This window comes from Malania oleifera, chromosome 13 (assembly GCF_029873635.1).
Source record: "Malania oleifera isolate guangnan ecotype guangnan chromosome 13, ASM2987363v1, whole genome shotgun sequence".
NCBI lineage: Eukaryota > Viridiplantae > Streptophyta > Magnoliopsida > Santalales > Ximeniaceae > Malania > Malania oleifera.
Window position 1 is genome coordinate 85,364,209 of NC_080429.1, and position 20,970 is coordinate 85,385,178.

At 31.2% G+C, this 20,970-nt stretch overlaps 1 protein-coding gene across 1 annotated transcript in view; it reads right to left on the reverse strand.

Moving 5' to 3' along the window:
- Positions 1–1,107: 1,107 nt before the first annotated feature.
- Positions 1,108–20,970, reverse strand: part of LOC131145528 (uncharacterized) — a 53,189-nt gene continuing 33,326 nt past the window's right edge. The window contains exon 3 of the mRNA XM_058094668.1: positions 1,108–1,396. Within this exon, the coding sequence (XP_057950651.1) occupies positions 1,355–1,396 (42 nt within the window). The 3' untranslated portion in view covers positions 1,108–1,354. The remainder of the gene's footprint in view (positions 1,397–20,970) is intronic.

Consider the following 20,970-nt stretch of genomic DNA (forward strand, 5'->3'; position numbering starts at 1 on the left):
TATGCTTATATGAAAATGGTCATTTTTGTGCCTAAATGACAATTTAAAGGAAACGTATAAGGAAAAGTATATATGTATATATATTTAAATATTTTTACAATTTTAAAGTTAAAAGTCACAGCATATGGTTATTAAATTTTACTATTATAGTTGATTGTAAAACTTTTATGTGGAAATTTTTTAAATTTACATTTATTTTAGAAACAGTTTTGAAGTTATAGTATTAAATATTATTTTACGAAATTTTAAAAGCTCATTTTGACTACACACTAATAATAATAATCTTATTTACTTACTGAGTGTCGTCTCACCTTAATCATATTTTACATTTCAGATAACTCTGAAGGACATATCGAAAATCACACATAGCAAGCATGCGAGTGGGAATAGGATAAAAAAATAAAGCTTGATTAGAAATGTTAGTATGATGTCAAATATTTATGCTTGTGTATTTTTTCTTCTTTTAAAATAAATGATTATAATATGATTAATTAACGCTCTGGTTTAATAATAATTGAGTTTATTTACTTTCGTTGTAAATCTATGGTAAAAAGTAAATATCTCATATCCTTCGGGGTTGGGGTATTATAAAATTAGCTACTTATCATGCAAGCAATCAAACGTAAAGACAAGATGGAAAACATGAATGTAAACATAAATTTTATTGAAATTCAAAATCAAAACACAAAGCAAGAACAAAACTTAAAACTCTACAATTCCAAACGTAAAACGAATTCAATTACGATTCTCGACGGCTAAAACTGAAGGAGCTAAAAAGAACTAAGCTAATTGGCCTCCAAAGGACTCCTAATTATCTCTTCGAAGTTTAATTTTATACCCCGTAGGGTTTACACGTGCTCGAATTCAAATTAGGAAACATTCTATAGAAAGACATAAGTATCATAAATTGAACAAGATAATGAAAGGTAATATAAGAGAAGTTCTCTAATTTAAGGGATGACTAATAGTTTAAAGCAATCTTTTGTGTATTTTGAACTTCAACAAGAAATTATATTCGGAACACCATTCTTTACCATGATTTATCCTTTTAAAGTCAATGAAAATGGTATTCATACAACAATTGGTAATCCAAACATTTCATTTAAATTTATTGAAAAAATGCATGAAAAGGAAGTCAATACATTAAAAGATTTAGGAATTAGCATAATAAATCTTATTCAAAATAAGCAAAAACACATTAAATCCCTGTCAAGAGAAATTTATCACAAAAAAATTGAAGAACAAATTCAAACTCCCGAAGTAAAATCTCAAATTGAATTGTTTAAAGAAAAGCTTGAAAAAGAAATTTGTTTAAATCTTCCAAATGCATTTTGGAATAGGAAGAGACATTTGGTCAAACTTCCTTATACAAAAGACTTTGCAGAAGACAAAATACCTACAAAAGCAAGACCGATACAAATGAATCAAGAATTACTTAAATTTTGTGGAAAAAAAAATACAAGATTTACTTAACAAAGGACTTATTAGAAAAAGCAAATCTCCATGGAGTTGTGTTGCATTCTATGTTCAAAATCAAGCAAAAATTGAAAGAGGTGCACCCAGATTGGTCATTAATTATAAACCACTTAACAAAACTTTACAATGGATTAGGTATCCGATACCTAATAAAAGAGACTTACTCAACAGATTTAACACTGCTTTAATATACTCAAAATTTGATATGAAGTCAGGATTCTGGTAAATACAAATTGTTGAAGAAGATAAATACAAAATCGCATTTACAGTTCCTTTTGGCCATTACGAATGGAATGTCATGCCTTTTGGATTAAAAAATGTCCCTCCAGAATTCCAAAATATTATGAATAAGATTTTTAATGCTTATACAAAATTCACAATTGTTTACATAGATAATGTTCTTGTTTACTCAGAATTAATTAGTCAACATTTTAAACATCTTAACATTTTTTATGAAGTCGTTAAGAGAAATGGATTGATTGTTTCCCAACCAAAAATCAAATTATTCCAAACTAATAACAGATTTTTGGGTCATCAGATTTATCAAAATAAAATTACTCCAATTCAGAGATCATTGGAGTTTGCTGACAAATTTCCAAATGAAATTACAAATAAAAATCAATTACAAAGATTTCTAGGGTGTCTTAATTACGTCGCAGATTTTATTCCAAATATCAGAATTCTCGTCAAACCATTATTTAAAAGACTTAAGAAAAATCCTCCCTCCTGGTCAGAAGAATGTACTCAGGTTGTCATCAAAGTCAAAGCTTTAGTTAGAACACTTCCTTGTCTTAATCTCCCAGACCCTAAAGCATTCATGATCGTTGAAACCAATGCCTCTGATGCTGGATTTGGAGGAATACTCCAGCAAAAAGTTGATTTAAAAGAAACTTTGGTTAGCTTTCATTCAGGAGTCTGGTCAAGTCCTCAAGTTAATTATTCGACAATTAAAAAAGAAATTCTTTCAATTGTTCTTTGTATTCAAAAATTTCAAAGTGATTTATTCAACAAAGAATTTCTTCTTAGAATTGATTGTGCAAGTGCAAAAAACATTATTGAAAAAAATGTTAAAAATCTTGTTTCAAAACAAATTTTTGCCAGATGGCAAGCAATTCTCACTGTTTTTTATTTTCAAATCGAATTTATCAAAGGAACATCAAATTCAATTCTAGATTTTTTAACAAGAGAATTTTTAGAGGGAAATCATGGCACGAAGATAAACAACTAGTAATTTTTATTCAAAAGAGGTTACCCCCTCAAAAGCCTCCTCTTCAAAGCCCTTTAAAGGAATTCCTGTTTCAAACAGGTTTTCTCCTCTCATTAGACCATCAAAACCTCAAACCCCAAGCTTCAGAGAAATTTTGGAAGGACAAGTTTCTTCCCCACATCCTTCTCCTTCTCAAAAGTTTTCAAAAGCCTATTTTTTTAAAAATTCCTTCGAAAATTTGTTTCCTGTTGAACCCGAATGGGATTCATCTATACCCTTTGAAATTGTCAAAAAATGCATTTCCAGGGGCTGTCATTTTGATTCTCCTGATGTTCTCAAAGATAGACGATTTTATGAATTAATCTTAATTGAAACCAACTCAGTTGCTATTGATCATACCTTCGATCTTCAAGATGCTCTGAAGATCAATTTTTCAAAAATCAAAATTTTAAAAATTATTTCTCCCTCTGAATGGGGTCAGCATCCGCGTGCTTCAAAAAGGTTTAAAGGGATTTACGTCCCTCAAACTTATGATTACCTGGATTTCTTGCCGGGACTATGTTCTAGTTCCTCCTTCTGAAAGTTCATTTGGACATACAAAGGCTTTACGAAGAATATTTAAAGTTCGTTGGTAGGATAAATTCTCCATGCCTGAAGGAAAAGTTCATGCATGGCTTGCTCAGTACCTTTGCCCAGAAACTCCTTATCAAATTCAGAAAGAAAAGAAGAAAGCTCTTGAAGACGATGATACTGTGTCAACAGTATCATCGAGAAAGTCAAAATCCTCTACAAAGTCAAAATTACTCAAAATGATTGCACAGCTCAACTCGAACGATTCAGACTCTGAACCAATTTCACCTGCTGCTCCAAATTTTAATCTACTAGGTTCAGACATCGACACCTGGTACAAATTTATTCATGATCCAAAAGAAATTTCCTCGAAGAAGACTTGAGAAGAAAACAAAATCTTCTCTCAAAATTGTCAAAAGTTTCGGCTCCACTTATTCAAAAATTGACAGGCCACCCTGTCATCTTTCAAGACTTATTCAAACATTGACGAGCCTTTTGTCCATGTCTCAGAACTTATCAAGTAAGTTTTACAGTTGTAAGCCAATTGGCTCAGCTTGTATTTTTATCTTTTCCACTTGTCCACTTTTCGGCCAGGGTTGTATTTTCTTTTCTGTCAAGTCAGTCTGATAAAGTTTGGGTTGTGGCTTAACCTCAGAAATGCTACCGTCCATCTGCAGTAACCCATACTTTATCTTTTGTCTTTTGTGTCAGCTCGAGTGTCTTGTAAGGAACCCGTGATGACTTTAGTGGATGATGAGGCCTAATGAGCACCCGCACTACTTTCCCCGGATTCCAAATGTTTTCAAATCCGAGCCTCTTTGTCTATAAATTAGAAGTTTTCTTTCATGTTTCCCTCGCACCAAGTTGAGGGTTTAATTTTCACTAGGGAAAGCCTGAGTCTCCGAACTCCACTCAACTTCTCTCTTCTCCCTCTTCTCCCTCCTTCTATCAAGTAAGCTTCTGTTTATGTAATTACTTTAGAAAGTCTCTAATAAAATAACTTTTGTTTTGTAAATAGGTCTGTTTATATGTATGATCTATACTTGCGACTTCAATCGATCTGATACATCAGAAACAACTGCTTGAATGTTTATCAAGTCTCTAGATTGTTCAAGGGTTGTCATTCACGCCTGGCTATGCCAGTTAGTTTGACATAATAGCACGTCCCACCAGCGGACTAGTAGTCATCCCTTAAATCAGAGAACTTCTCTTATATTACCTTCTTCTCTTATATTACCTTTCATCATCTTGTTAAATTTATGATGCTTATGTCCTTTTACTTTATATGATCTTTTACTTTATATCAATTATTTAATTCTTTCCTGATGTTTAAAAATGATCTAGGCGTTTATGGTATCAGAGCCAGTTTTATTCATTACTTTTTCAAAAGTTTTTAAAATTTGTATGTTTGATTTTCGTTAAGCGTTGGTAAGGCAATGAAAATCCGTTGGTTAGCCCGCCGAAACCGAGAGTGCATATAGGGTGGTCTCGGTGTCGTTCCCGATTAGGAAAAGATAAACATACAAACAGAGAAAACTAAGAAAGAAGATGGATAAACTAGTTCAAAATATTATGAACACTAGAAAGTTCTTAAAATATGTAAAGAATAAACAAGATGATTCAAGTAAAAGATTTGATAAGAAAGAATTACAAATATCTTTAGGGAAAATTGAAAGAAGATTAACAAATATCTGAGAGTCAAATTATGAAGCAAAATGGTTCAATTGAAAACATGAAGGAACTTCAAAATCCCAATACAAAGATAAAACTCAAAAATTAAATAAAAATCAAAAAACATGTTTCAAATGTGGAAAGAAAGGTCATTATGCAAAAGATTGTAGGATTAAGCAAGAAATAAAAGAACTTAACATAGGAAAAGAGTTAAAAAGATAAATGCTTAATTTGATCATCAACAGTGAGTCAAAAGAATCTGATTCTACTTTATCATCTTATGATAAGGAATTTGTCAATGAAATTATCTCAAGTTCTGAAACTTCAGAAAGAGATATTTCTTCTGAAGAATCTTGTCAAGAAAAAATGAGGTTTTGCTCATGTAATAAATGTTCAAAATCAGTCAATGTTATTTCAAAAGAAAGCAAAATTATATTTGAAATGATTGAACATATTCAAGACCCAGAAGTTAAAAACAAATACTTACAATAATTAAAGAAAAATTTAGAAAAAGAGAAAATTCCAAAAATCAATAAAGAATATAATGTTGAAGAAATTATAAACAGATTCAAGGATAAAGAAGTTTCACTTAATAAAGAAATTAGAATTCAAGATTTACAAAGAGAAGTAAAGCAAACAAAAGAAGAAATCAAAAGAATAAAAGAGCAAAATAAAGAATTTAAACAAAATATGTTTCAATTTGAAACAAGAATTATTAAAATTGACTACAAAGGAAAGTCAAAAATCAATCCTGAAGATGAAGAAGAATTTCAATTCCAATTTAATCAAGGATTTCTCAATTACTTATCAAAGGTCAATATTCATAAATGGTATTTAGAAATTAAAATTGTTATTAATAAAACTTTTGACCTCAAAGCATGTGCTCTGCTCGATACAGGAGCAGATTTGAATTGTATTCAAGAAGGTCTCATACCAACATGCTATTATGAAAAAACCAAAGTCCAATTATTCAGTGCAACCAACTCGACCCTTAAAATACAATACAAAATCTCAAACGCTCATGTTTGTAAACAGGACATTTGTCTTAAAATAGTAGGAAATGAAAGGTAATATCATGAATGCTTTAGGGTCTGGGAGACTAAGACAAGGAAGGGTTCTAACTAAAGCTTTGACTTTGATGACAACCTGAATACATTCTTCTGACCAGGTGGGAGGATTTTTCTTAAGTCTTTTAAATAATGGTTTGATGAGAATTCTGATATTTTGAATAAAATCTGCGACGTAATTAAGACACCCTAGAAATCTTTGTAATTAATTTTTATTTATAATTTCATTTAGAAATTTGTCAACAAACTCCAATGATCTCTGAATTAGAGTAATTTTATTTTGATAAATCTGATGACCCAAAAATCTGATATTAGTTTATATCAATTGTTGTCGTCCATCTGCAATCACTTCTTAGAATTGATTGTGCAAGTGCAAAAAACATGATTGAAAAATATGTTAAAAATCTTGTTTCAAAACAAATTTTTTCCAGATGACAAGCAATTCTCTCTATTTTTGATTTTCAAATCGAATTTATCAAAGGAACATCAAATTCAATTTCAGATTTTTTAATAAGAGAATTTTTACAGGGAAATCATGGCAAGAAGACAAACAACTAGTGATTTTTATTCAAAAGAGGTTACCCCCTCAAAAGCCTCCTCTTCAAAGCCCTTTGAAGGAATTCCTGTTTCCAACAGGTTTTCTCCTCTCATTAGACCATCAAAACCTCAAACCCAGAATAAGTCTTGAAAGATGACAGGGTGGCCTGTAAAATTTTGAATAAGTGGAGCCGAAACTTTTGACAATTTTGAGAGAAGATTTGCTTTCTTCTCAAGTCTTCTTCGAGGAAATTTCTTCTGGATCATGAGTAAATCTATACCAGGTGTCGATGTCTAAACCCAGTAGATTAAAATTTGAAGCAGCAAGTGAACCTGATTCAGAGTCCGAATCGTCCGAGTCGAGTTGTGCAATCATTTTGAGTAATTTTGACTTTGTAGAGGATTTTGACTTTCTCGACGATACTGTTGACATAGAATCATCGTCTTCAAGAGCTTTCTTCTTTTCTTTCTGAATTTGATGAGGAGTTTCTGGGCAAAGGGACTGAGCAAGCCATGCACGAACTTTTCCTTCAGCATGGAGAATTTATCCCACCAACGAACTTTAAATATTCTTTGTAAAGTCTTTGTATGTCCAAATGAACTTTCAGAAGGAGGAACTAGAACATAGTCTCAGCAAGAAATCCAGGTAATCATAAAAATTGAACAAAAGAACAGTAAACTTGCTGAATCTTTTGAGTAATCAGAAGGGAGTTTGAAGTTTCTTTGAAATAAGTCAAAATCATTTTGAATTTCTTTTGACAAAATTTCAATCTCTGGGCCAAAGAAATTGAACCATGAAAGAAACCATATGGGAAAATGTTTGATAATTTTTTGGTCAAAATGGATGAACCAAGAATGGGTAAAATTTCTGACAAACATTACATAAAACCAGATCTTTTGATAATCTTGATAATCATAAGTTTGAGGGACATAAACCCCTTTAAACCTTTTTAAAGCACGCGGATGCTGACCCCATTCAAAGGGAGAACTGATTTTTGAAAAATTGATCTTCGCAGCATCTTGAAGATCGAAGGTATGATCAATAGCAACTGAGTTGGTTTCAATTAAGATTAATTAATACTATCTTTGTGAACATCAAGAGAATCAAAATGACAGCCCTTGAAAAAGCATTTTTTGACAATTTCAAAGGGTATAGATGAACCCCATTGAGGTTCAATGGGAAACAAATCTTCGAAGGAATTTTTGATAAAATAGCCTTTTGAAAACTTTTGAGAAGGAGAAGAATGTTGGGAAGAAACTTGTCCTTCCAAATTTCTCTGAAGCTTGGAGTTTGAGGTTTTGATGGTCTAATGAGAGGAGAAAACCTGTTGGAAACAGGAATTCCTTCAAAGGGTTTTGAAGAGGAGGCTTTTGAGGGGGTAACCTCTTTTGAATAAAAATCACTAGTTGTTTGTCTTCTTGTCATGATTTTCCTGTAAAAATTCTCTTGTTAAAAAATCTGGAATTGAATTTGAGGTTCCTTTGATAAATTCGATTTGAAAATCAAAAACAGAGAGAATTGCTTGCCATTTGGCAAAAATTTATTTTGAAACAAGATTTTTAACATCTTTTTCAATAATGCTTTTTTGCACTTGCACAATCAATTCTAAGAAGAAATTCTTTGTTGAATAAATCACTTTGAAATTTTTAAATACAAAAAACAATTGAAAGAATTTCTTTTTTAATTGTCGAATAATTAACTTAAGGACTTGACCAGACTCTTGAATGAAACCTAACCAGAGTTCCTTTTAAATCAACTTTTTGCTTGAGTATTCCTCCAAATCTAGCATCAGAGGCATCGGTTTCAACGATCACGAATGCTTTAGGGTCTGGGATACTAAGACAAGGAAGTGTTCTAACTAAAGCTTCAACTTTGATGACAACCTGAGTACATTCTTCTGGCCAGGCACGGGGATTTTTCTTAAGTCTTTTAAATAATGGTTTGACGAGAATTCTGATACTTGGAATAAAATCTGCAACGTAATTAAGACACCCGAGAAATCTTTGTAATTGATTTTTATTTGTAATTTCATTTGGAAATTTGTCAGCAAACTCCAATGATCTCTGAATTGGAGTAATTTTATTTTGACAAATCTGATGACCCAAAAATCTTATATTAGTTTGGAATAATTTGATTTTTGGTTGGGAAACAACCAATCCATTTCTCTTAATGACTTCATAGAAAATGTTAAGATGTTTAAAATGTTGACTAATTGATTCTGAGTAAATAAGAACATCATCAATGTAAACAATTGTGAATTTTGTATAAGCATTAAAAATCTCATTTATAATATTCTGAAATTCTGAAAGAGCATTTTTTAATCCAAAAGGCATGACATTCCATTTGTAATGGCCAAAAGGAACTATAAATGCAGTTTTGTATTTATCTTCTTCAGCAATTTGTATTTGCCAGAATCCTGACTTCATATCAAATTTTGAGTATATTAAAGTTCGTTGGTGGGATAAATTCTCCATGCCTGAAGGAAAAGTTTGTGCATGGCTTGCTCAGTCCCTTTGCCCCAGAAACTCCTTATCAAATTCAGAAAGAAAAGAAGAAAGCCCTTGAAGACGATGATACTATGTCAACAATATCATCGAGAAAGTCCAAATCCTCTACAAGGTCAAAATTACTCAAAATGATTGCACTGCTCAACTCAAAGAAGACTTGAGAAGAAAACAAAATCTTCTCTCAAAATTGTCAAAAGTTCCGGCTCCACTTATTCAAAAATTAACAGGTCACCCTGTCATCTTTCAAGACTTATTCAAACATTGACAAGCCTTTTGTCCACGTCTCAAAACTTATCAAGTAAGTTTCCAGTGTTTGAGAAGAAATTTCCTCGAAGAAGACTTGAGAAGAAAACAAAATTTTCCCTCGAAATTGTCAAAAGTTTCGGCTCCACTTATTCAAAAATTAACAGGCTACCCTGTCATCTTTCAAGACTTATTCAAACACTGACAAGCCTTTTGTCCACATCTAAGAACTTATCAAGTAAGTTTTACAACTGTAAGCCAATTGGCCCAGCTTGTATTTTTATCGTTTACACCTGTCCACTTTTCGGCCAGGGTTGTATTTTCTTTTCTGTCAAGTCAGTCTGATAAAGTTGTGGTTGTGGCTTAGCCTCAGAAATGCTATCGTCCATCTGCAGTAACCCATACTTTATCTCTTGTCTCTTGTGTCAGCTCGAGTGTCCTGTAAGGAACCTATGAAGACTTTAGTGGACGATGGGGCCCAATGAGCATCGCACTACTTTCCCCGAATTCCAAATGTTTTCAAATCTGAGCCTTTTTGTCTATAAATTAGAAGTTTTCTTTTATGTTTCCCTCGCACCAAGTTGAGGGTTTAATTTCCACTAGGGAAAGCCTGAGTCTCCGAGCTCCACTCAACTTCTCTCTTTCTCCCTCTTCTCCCTCCTTCTGTCAAGTAAGCTTCTGTCTATGTAATTTCTGCTTTCTTCTCTAACTTTCTTCTTTTAAAGCTTCTCTTTGTTCTTCATCTAAAGCTTGAGACATTGTACGTGAATTAGATTCTTCAGAATAATATCCTTGGGGAACTTCTGGTTCGAAATTGACTTCTTTAAGTTTGTAATATCTGTTAGGTTCAGTATAAACACTTAAGATACTTTTTCTTCCTAAGTCTTCTATTATGTTTGATCTTGAGGATTGTCCTACACTTCTACTTCTTGTTAATAAAGATTGAAAATTAATTCTGACATTTTCATATTGATCTTGAATAATACTTGTAGCATTCGTCTTTTGAACACTTCTAATTTTTTTTATCAACATTTTCATTGAGATTGTTAAATTCTCATTCTCCCCCAGTTTGAATCTCATGCCAAATAAGCTTCTTTGGTTAAGATACCAACGAGATTCTTTCATTATTAGCTCGTAATAAAAGGGTTTCACCTTTCGGATTTCCTTTTATTGCATTTGGAAAAACTGTTGCAGTTGTTACTTTGTAATAAACTCGATAAACCATTTCTAAGTTTGATGATCTTGAATCCATATTATAATTCTTTGTTTGTATGTCTAACATTAATAATTTGTAGATTGATTCATCATGAAGATTTGCCCTAATGTTTGGATAACATTCAAAATAAATTGGACCTTCAACTATGTTTGATTATAACATTCCTAACAAAGAATCACTAAACTCATGATGTCTTGCGTCTGTAAGTAAAACACAGAATGGCTTGTTAAGACTTGCTCTTGTTAAAGGAAATAATCCTACTTGGACCATTCCAATATGTATTCTATCATACCTTGATCTAAAAGTTTCTAAATCTTCTAAACTTAAAAGTCTTTTCTGTTGTTAGCTTCATTCGTAACTAAGGAAACTGACTTGTTAACAATTTTGACTAAATACTTTTCATTAACTTCTAAGGCACTCTTTTACTTAATTACTTGTTGACATCTTTCAGATTTCTTTTGGATCTTGTTTTGGTAAGTCTTTTCCATTGTACTTTGCTAATTTTTTTCAATTTTTTCTAATGAAACTTGAATTTCTTTCTTATTTGATTTTTTGCTTCATGTAGATTGTTTTTGTTCCAATTTTACTTCTTTTAAAAACTTTCCGGTTCTTCTAGATATTTTGAACCAGCTTATCCATGATCTTTCTAAATTTTTCTTTAGTTTTGCAGGTTATTTAACTTGTGCTTATAATCTTTTCTGAAAACTTCCATATTTGGTTCAAACCTTTTGTTTGTTTCAATGTATTCTTCTTCTTTTTTTTTTCTTTTTTTTTTTTCAGTTCATTGAGATAGCGAGCAGATCTACCCAACAAAAGGTAAGCCATCTGACATACCCCATTACCCCATCCCAAATCCAACCCTATCCCATCCCAAGGTTCGAATATACACTATTGAAATACAGTTGAGTTTCAGAAAATAATTCTAAATGGATAGAGGATACAAAAAGTATAATGTAAAAGTAAAACATTTTTAAATGCGAGTGAGAAGCTTGGAATCAAAATCAGGGATAAATTCATAAAGTTGGACAAGGTTGGATCTTGGTCAGATAAAAACTTCTCCATAAATTCAAAAATTAAATACCAAATCACCGCTAGTTATAAAAAAATATCCTACGACACCAAATCTTAAGCCACGTCCAAAAATTAACTGCAGACATTAAATAACCCATTCTTAGAGAGTATAAATGTCCAAAAATAAACAAAGACGATAAAATATAGCAATAACAACAGTAAAATGCATAAATGGAGCATAAAAGCAAAAAGCAACTGTAGCTAACAGCATATAGCCCGATTTCATACTTTAAAACGTTTAAGTGGAACGACGAACTTTGAAAGTAGCAAGTAACATACACATCAAGATTAGTATCAGAAGACAAAAATTTTCCCATTTTTAGTAGAATATCAAGTAAGAGTTGGCAATCACTAATTTCTCTGAATCAACACAAAACACAACTTCGAATTTCACATACACAGATATTTGAGAACGATGTCGATAAAGAGAGAGTTGAGTAGATTGAAGCAAACCTGTTCTTGGACCAATCTTTAATCTTATTAACTTCAAAACTTTCTTCAAGAGCATTAATTGCTTCTTCTTTTGTTATTGTATTATCTTAAGATTTGAAGTTTGACTGACTAATTCATCAATTTTTTTAATGAGTAATTCATTTTGTTTGTCAAAGTTGAAATCCTTTAGACTTTGATCTAATGTATTGAAGTTAATTGGTTCTTCAAGTCTTTCTTTGGACTTACTTGATTCATCTCTTTCATAAGTACTGTTTGATTTAATTTCGATAAGATTTTCAAGTTGTTCTTCAATCCTTGTTGATTGAGTAGTCATTGATCTTAACATTTGATTTGTATAATTATTTTGACTAATTATTTGATCAATATCAGTTTTCCTTTTTGATTCTTTAAATGACGAGGCAATAATCTATGTTCCTTTGTAATTAAATTTGATAGAATTTTCTGGATGATGAATTGATTTGGCAGAATAATTATCATTGGCCTTCCAACTTTTTATAGGATTTTGAATAACGTTTATTGTTTTTCTTTCTTTGACAAATTTGAAGAAAGGGATGTTTTCTTCTAATTTTTCCATTTTTTTAAACCATTCTGATTTAATCTGCTCTCTTTCTTCTTGATTATATTTTTTGAAAAATAGCTTTCTATTTTTTTCATTAAGTTCATGATAATAGTCTCTTTTGATCATTTTCATATTTGGTTCAAATTCCTTGTTTATAACCATGATATTTTTTCTTTGATTTTCTTCATGAAGAATTTCTCTTTGTTCTTCTGTTAAAATTTGTGACTCGGTTGGAGAGTTTGATTTAGGGATTTCTTGATAATATCCTTGAGGTATTTCAGGGCCAAAATCGACTCCTTTAAGTTTGAGATTTCTATTTGGTTCAACATATGTATAGAGACTTGAAATACTTTTTCTTTCTATATCTATTGATTGTTTCGAAGATTGTCCTAAACTGTGACTTCTTGTGAGTAAAGATTGAAAATTAATTTTAACATTTCCTTCTTCATCTTGAATAACTTTTGTAGCAACTGTTTTTTGTGTTTTAGGAATAATTTGATGATCTGTTTCGTTTAGATTTGTAAATTCATAATCTCCCCCGGCTTGAATCTCATGCCATAGAAGTTTCTTGGGATGAGAAACAAGATTTCCTATTATAATTGGCTTGTAACATAATTGTTTCTCCTTTTTCACTTGTCTGAAGCGAATTTGGTAAAATTATTAAAGTTGTTGCCTTCTAATAAACTCGATAAATCATTTCAAGATTTAAGCTTCGTGAATCCATATTGTAACCTTTGGTTTGAATATCAAGTGTTAAAAGTTTGTATAATGATTCATCATTAAGATTTGCTCTAATGTTTGGATAACATTCAAAATAAATTGGACCTTCTGCTATGTTTGATTCTAGCATTCCTAAAAGGGAGTCATTGAATTCATGATGTCTTGCATCACGAAGAACAACACAGACTAGCTTGTTAAGTCTTACTCTTGTTAAAGGAAATAGCCTTACTTGGACCATTCCAATATGAATTCTGTCATATTTTGATTTAATGAATTCTAGGTCTTCTAATCCTAAGAGTCTCTTTTGTTGTCGTGCCTCATTTGTTGTTAATGAAACTGACTTGTTAATTATTTTGATAAAATACACATCATTATTTTCAATTGATCCTTTTTGCTTGATAATTTGACTTTCAGATGTGGACATCTTCCTTATCTTGTTTGAATCTTGATTTGGCAAGTTCTTACCATTCCAATTCGATAATCTTCTTTCAATTTTTTCTAAAGAAATTTGTAATTCTTTCTTGTCTGACTTTTTGCTTGATTCATCTTGTTTATTCTTTACTTCTTTTAAGAATTTTTCAGTGTTTATAATATTTTGAACTAGCTTATCCATCTTCTTTCTAAGTTTTCAAATCTGTATGCTTTAAGTTTCCTAATCGGGAACAGCACCGAGACCACCCTAAACGCTCTCCTAGCTTCGACGGGCTGACCAACGGATTTTCACTGCCTCACCAACGCTTAACGAAAATCAAAGCATGCAAATTAATGAAAACCTTTGAAAGAGCAATGAATGAAATTGGCTCTGATACCATTCTCCCTCCAAGTCTTTTATCAGAAGAATCAAATGATCTCCTTCCTCAAAGAAAATTTCAAGGAAATGAAATCCACGAATGGAGAATTAATGGGTTAACTGAACATCAACTTCATTCCTTTTTACATCAAATGACTATGGCAGCAACTGCCTATAGACTTCATTCAAATAGAGTAAGTGAGAACAAATCGTTGCCCTACTTGCTCATGGATTCACAGGAACTCTTAGAGAATGGTGTGATCATTACCTCACTCCCTTTGAAAAAAGACAAATATATGAATCCAAGAAAGTCAAAGAAGAAAATGGAGTTCATACTCAAGAAAGTGATGTAGTAGCAGCACTTATTTTGTCAATCTTTAGACAATTTATTGGAGAACAAAGTAGTCAACATGAGAAAAATAGTGTTCTTTTACTTAATCTTACCTGTCCAAAATTATCAGATTTTCAATGGTACAAAGATATCTTTATTGCAAAAATCATGGGCAAACCAGATGCAAGATCTGGGTTTTGGAAAGAAAAATTTATTAGCGGATTACCAAAACTTTTTGCTCAAAGAGTTAGAGATCATGTCAAAGAAACGTTAGGAACGAATTATGAATCAATCACCTATGGTCAAATTGTTTGTACAATTAATCATGAAGGACTTAAATTATGCAATGAACTTAAAATCCAATCTCAAATGAAAACTGAGTTTAAGAGAAACAAAGGCGAGCTTGGTGATTTTTGTGCTCAATATGGATATGAAAAAATTCAAGCACCTTCAAGAAAGCATCAAAAGAAAGTCCATAAAAAATACAAACCTTCAAAAGGATACTATAAAAAATATGACAAAAAATACTATAAGAAAAAGAAAAAGAAACCTGAACAAACTTCAAAATCTCAAAGAAAAGATAAATCTCTGAAAAACAAGAATCAAAAAACTTAATATAGGAAAAGAATTAAAAAGAAAGATGCTAAATTTAATTATAAATAGTGAATCAGAAGATTCTGATTTCACTTCACCTACCTCTTCCTCTGAAAAGGAATTTGCTAATGAAGTTAATTAAAGCTCTGAATCCTCACAAAAAACTATTTCTTCTGAAGAATCATGTCAAGAAGACTTAGGATTTTGTTCTTGTTATAAATGTTCGAAATTTATAAATGTTATTTCAAAAGAAAATGAAATCATTTTTGAAATGATTAAACATATTCAAGACCCAGAAATCAAAAACAAATATTTACAAAAATTAAAGAAAAATATAGAAAAAGGAAAATTTCCCAAAATCAATGAAAGATATAATTGTGAAGAAATTTTTAACAGATTCAAAGATAAAGAAACATTACCAAGAGAAGAATTAAGTATATCAACCTTTATAAAAACAATGTTTCTGATGCACAAGATCGATCGATATCGCGAGTACAGAGCATACTTATCAAAGCTTTAAATAACTTATGAAATAAACAATTAACTTTATTAAAAGCTTGATTAAATATTTTACATAAAAGAAAGACTTACGGAAGAGAGGGAGAGAGGAGAGGGAAGAGAGAAGTTGAGTGGAGCTCGAAGACTTAGGCTTTCCTTAATGGAAATTAAACCCTCAACTTGGTACGAGATTCAAAAGGAAAAAAACTTCTAATTTATAGACATAGAGGCTTGGACTTCAAAACATTTGGAATCTGGGGAAATTAGTGCGGGTGTTCATTGGGCCCCATTGACCACTAAAGTCTTCACGGAATCCTGACAGGACACTCGAGTTGACGCAAAGGACAAATGATAAAGTAAAGGTTACTGCAGATGGACGGTAGCATTTCTGAGGCTAAGCCACAACCCAAACTTTATCAGAAACAAAAATGACAGAAAGGAAAAACAACCATGGCCCAAAAGGTGGACAGGTGTAAAAATAATTACAAGCTGGGCCAAGTGGCTAACAGCTGTAAAACATACTTGATAAGCTTGAAAAAACGACAGGATGGCCTGTCAAGTCTGGATAAGTGAAATTTTCTTTAAGTCTCCTTCGAGAAAATTTCCTCTGGATCATGAATAAACTTGTACCAGGTGTCAATATCTGATTCCAATAGGTTGAACTTTGGAGCGACTGGTGAGTCAGGCTCGGATTCAGAATCGTCCGAGTTGAACTGATTAATCATTTTGAGCAATTTTGATTTTGTTGAAGATTTTGACTTTCTCGATGATACCGTTGACATAGAATCATCGTCTTCAAGAGCTTTCTTCTTTTCTTTTTGAACTTGGTAAGGAGCTTCTGGGTTGAGGGACTGTGCCAACCAAGCACGAACTTTTCCTTCAGGCATGGATAATTTGTCCCACCAATGGACTTTAAAAATTCTTCGTAATGTCTTTGTATGCCCAAAAGAACTTTCTTGAAGGGGGAACAAGAACATAGTCCCAACAGGAGATCCAGGTGATCATAAAAATTGAACAAAAGAAGAGAAGACTCGCTGAGTCTTTTAAACCTTTTGAGTAATTAGAGGGGAGTATGAAGTTTCTTTTGAATAAATCAAAATCATTTTGAATTTCTTTTGGAAAGGTTTCAGCTTCTCGACCAAAGAGGTTGAACAATGTAAGAAATCATTTTGAAAAATGTTTGATAATTTTTTGGTCAAAATGAATAAACCATGAGTGGGTAAAATTTCTTACAAACAAAGCAAAGAACCATACCTTTTAATAATCTTGATAATCATTTGTTTGAGGAACATAAATTCCTTTAAAATTTTTTTAAGTACGAGGATGTTGACCCCATTCAGAAGGGGAAATAACTTTAAAAATTTTTATTTTTGAGAAATTGATTTTCATAGCATCTTGAAAATCAAAAGTATAATCAATAGTGACTGAATTAGTCTCAATAAGAATTAATTCTTAAAATCATCTGTCCTTAAGAATGTCAAGAGTATTAAAATGGCATCCCCTCAAGAAGCATTTTTTTATAATCTCAAAGGGTTGAGATGAATCCCATTCTGGCTCAACGGGAAATAAATCTTCATGAAGATTTTTGGCAAAATAACCTTTTGACAAGTTTTTTGAAGGAGAAGGATGTGGAGAGGAAACTTATCCTTCCATAATTTCTCCGAAGTTAGGGGCTTGTGGTCTTGAAGTTCGCACAAGGGGAGAAAACTTGTTTGAAACAGGAATTCCTTTTGAAGGTTTTGAAGAAGAGGCTTTTGAATAAAAATCATTGATCGTTTGTCTTCTTGCCATGGTTTCCCTGTAAGAATTCTCTTGTTAAAAAATCTGGGATTGAATTTGATGTTCCTTTGATAAATTCTATTTGAAAATCAAAAATCGAAAGAATTGCTTTACATCTTACAAAAATCTGTTTTGAAACAAGATTTTTAACATCTTTTTCAATAATATTTTTAGCACTTGCACAATCAATTTGAAGAAAAAATTCTTTATTGATTAAATCATCTTGAAATTTTTGAATACATAAAACAATTGAGAGCATTTTTTTTTTTAATAGTTGAGTAATTGATTTGAGGACCAGACCAAACACTTGAATGAAACCTGACCAGAGTTTCTTTTGAATCAACTCTTTGTTTGAGAATACCTCCAAATCCAGCATCAGAAGCATCTGTTTCGACTATCATAAAGGCTTTAGGATCTGGAAGACTAAGGCAAGGGAGAGTCTTGACTAAAACTTTGACCTTGACAATAATTTGGGTACATTCATTATTCCAGGCTGGAGGATTCTTCTTGAGTCTTTTGAATAGGGGTTTAATTAAAATTCTGATATCTGGAATAAAATCCGCAACATAGTTGAGACATCCCAAAAATCTTTGCAATTGATTCTTATTAGTAATTTCATCTGGGAATTTGTCAACAAATTCCAAAGATCTTTGAATTGGAGTAATCTTGTTTTGATAAATTTGATGACTAAGAAATCTGATATTGGTTTAGAATAATTTGATCTTTGGTTTAGAAACAACTAATCCATTTCTTTTCACAATATTGTAAAAAATATTGAGGTGTTTGAAATGTTGACTTATTGACTCAGAGTATTCAAGGACATCGTAAATGTATACAATGGTGAAATTTATTGAAAATTTTATTCATAATATTTTGAAATTCTGAAGGGGCATTTTTGAGTCCAAAAGGCATTACATTCCATTCGTAGTGACCGAATGGTACTGTGAATGCAGTTTTGTATTTATCCTCTTCAGCAATTTGTATTTGCCAAAATCCTGATTTCATATCAAAATTTGAGTATATTGAAGCAGTATTGAGTCTATTGATTAAATCTCTTTTATTAGGTATTGGATACATAATCCATTGAAGAACTTGGTTTAAAGGTTTGTAATTGATAACAAGTCTTGGGGCACCTCTTTCTATTTCAGTTTGATTTTGAACATAGAAAGCTGCACAACTCCAAGGAGATTTACTTTTCCTAATAAGTTTTTTATTGAGTAATTCTTGAATTTCTTTTTTGCAGTATTCAAGTAATTATTTGTTCATTTGCATTGGTCTTACTTTTGTAGGTATTTTTTCTTCATCAAAATTTTTTGTATAAGGTAATTTGACAGAATATTTTTTCCTATCCCAAAACGCATTTGGAAGATCTAAACAAACTTCTTTTTCAAGTTTTTCTTTGAATAAATTAATTTGTATATTGATTTCTGGAGTTTGAATTTATTCTTCAATTTTCTTATGATAGATTTCTCTTTACAAAGATCTAACATGTTTTTGTTTATTTTGAATAAGATTTATTTTACTTATTCCTAAACCTTTGAGTATATTGATTTCTTTTTCATGCATTTTATCTACAAATTCGAACGTAATATCTTGATTTCCAATTGAAGTATGAATACCCCTTTCATTAACTGTGAAAGGGTAAATCATTGTAAATAACGGTGTTCCAAGTATGATTTCTTGTTACATATTTTTGACAAGTACAAAAGTGGTTTTGAGACAGATATTTTGTTTACAAATATAAGCATTCGAGATCTTATATTGTATTTTGAGCGTAGAATTTGTTGCGCTAAATAATTGTACCTTAGTTTTTTCATAATAACAGGAAGATATAAGACCTTCTTGAATACAATTTAAATCTGCTCCTGTGTCAAGAAGGGCGCAAGCTTTAAGAACAAAATCTTTATTGATAACAATTTTGATTTCTGAATACCAATTATGAAAAAACTAAGGTACAATTATTTAGGACAACAAATTTTACGCTCAAAATACAATACAAGATCTCGAATGCTCATATTTGTAAAACAAAATATCTGTCTCAAAACCACTTTTGTACTTGTCAAAAATATGCAACAAGAAATCATACTTGGAACACCGTTCTTTACAATGATTTACCCTTTCACAGTTAATGAAAGGGGTATTCATACTTCAATTGGAAATCAAGATATTATGTTCGAATTTGTAGATAAAATGCATGAAAAAGAAATCAATATACTCAAAGGTTTAGAAATAAGTAAAATAAATCTTATTCAAAATAAACAAAAACATGTTAAATTTTTGTCAAGAGAAATCGATCATAAGAAAATTGAAAAACAAATTCAAACTCCAGAAATCAAGATACAAATTAATTTATTCAAAGAAAAACTTGAAAAAGAAGTTTGTTCAGATCTTCCAAATGCGTTTTGGGATAGGAAAAAACATTCCGTCAAATTACCTTATACAAAAAATTTTGATGAAGAAAAAATACCTACAAAAGAAAGACCAATACAAATGAACAAAGAATTATTTGAATACTGGAAAAAGGAAATTCAAGAATTACTCAATAAAAAACTTATTAGGAAAAGTAAATCTCCTTGGAGTTGTGCAGCTTTCTATGTTCAAAATCAAGTTGAAATAGAAAGAGGTACCCCAAGACTTGTTATCAATTACAAACATTAAAACAAAGTTCTTCAATGGATTAGGTATCCAATACCTAATAAAAGAGATTTACTCAATAGACTCAATACTGTTTCAATATACTCAAAATTTGATATGAAATCAGGATTTTGGCAAATACAAATTGCTGAAGAGGATAAATACAAAACTGCATTCACAGTACCATTCGATTACTACGAATGGAATGTAATGTCTTTTGGACTCAAAAATGCCCCTTCAGAATTTCAAAATATTATGAATAAAATTTTCAATAAATTTCACCATTGTATAGATTGACGATGTCCTTGCATACTCTGAGTCAATAAGTCAACATTTCAAACACCTCAATATTTTTTACAATATTGTGAAAAGAAATGGATTAGTTGTATCTAAACCAAAGATCAAATTATTCCAAACCAATATCAGATTTCTTGGTCATCAAATTTATCAAAACAAGATTACTCCAATTCAAAGATCTTTGGAATTTGCTAACAAATTCTCAGATGAAATTACCAATAAAAATCAATTGCAAAGATTTTTGGGATGTCTCAACTATGTTACAGACTTTATTCCAAAAATTAGAATTTTAATCAAACCCTTATTCAAAAGACTCAAGAAGAATCCTCCAGCCTGGAATGATGAATGTACTCAAATTATTGTCAAGATCAAAGCTTTAGTCAAAACTCTCCCTTGTCTTTGTCTTTCAGACCCTAACGCTTTCATGATAGTCGAAACAGATGCCTCTGATGCTGGATTTGGAGGAATTTTCAAACAAAGAGTTGATTCAAAAGAAACTCTTGTCAGGTTTCATTCAGGAGCTTGGTCGGGTCCTCAAATTAATTACTCAACCATAAAAAAGGAAATGCTTTCAATTATTTTATGCATTCAAAAATTTAAAGATGATTTAATCAATAAAGAATTTTTTCTTCAAATTGATTGTGCAAGTACTAAAAATATTATTGAAAAAGATGTTAAAAATCTTGTTTCAAAACAGATTTTTGTAAGATGTCAAGCAATTCTTTCGATTTTTGATTTTCAAATAGAAT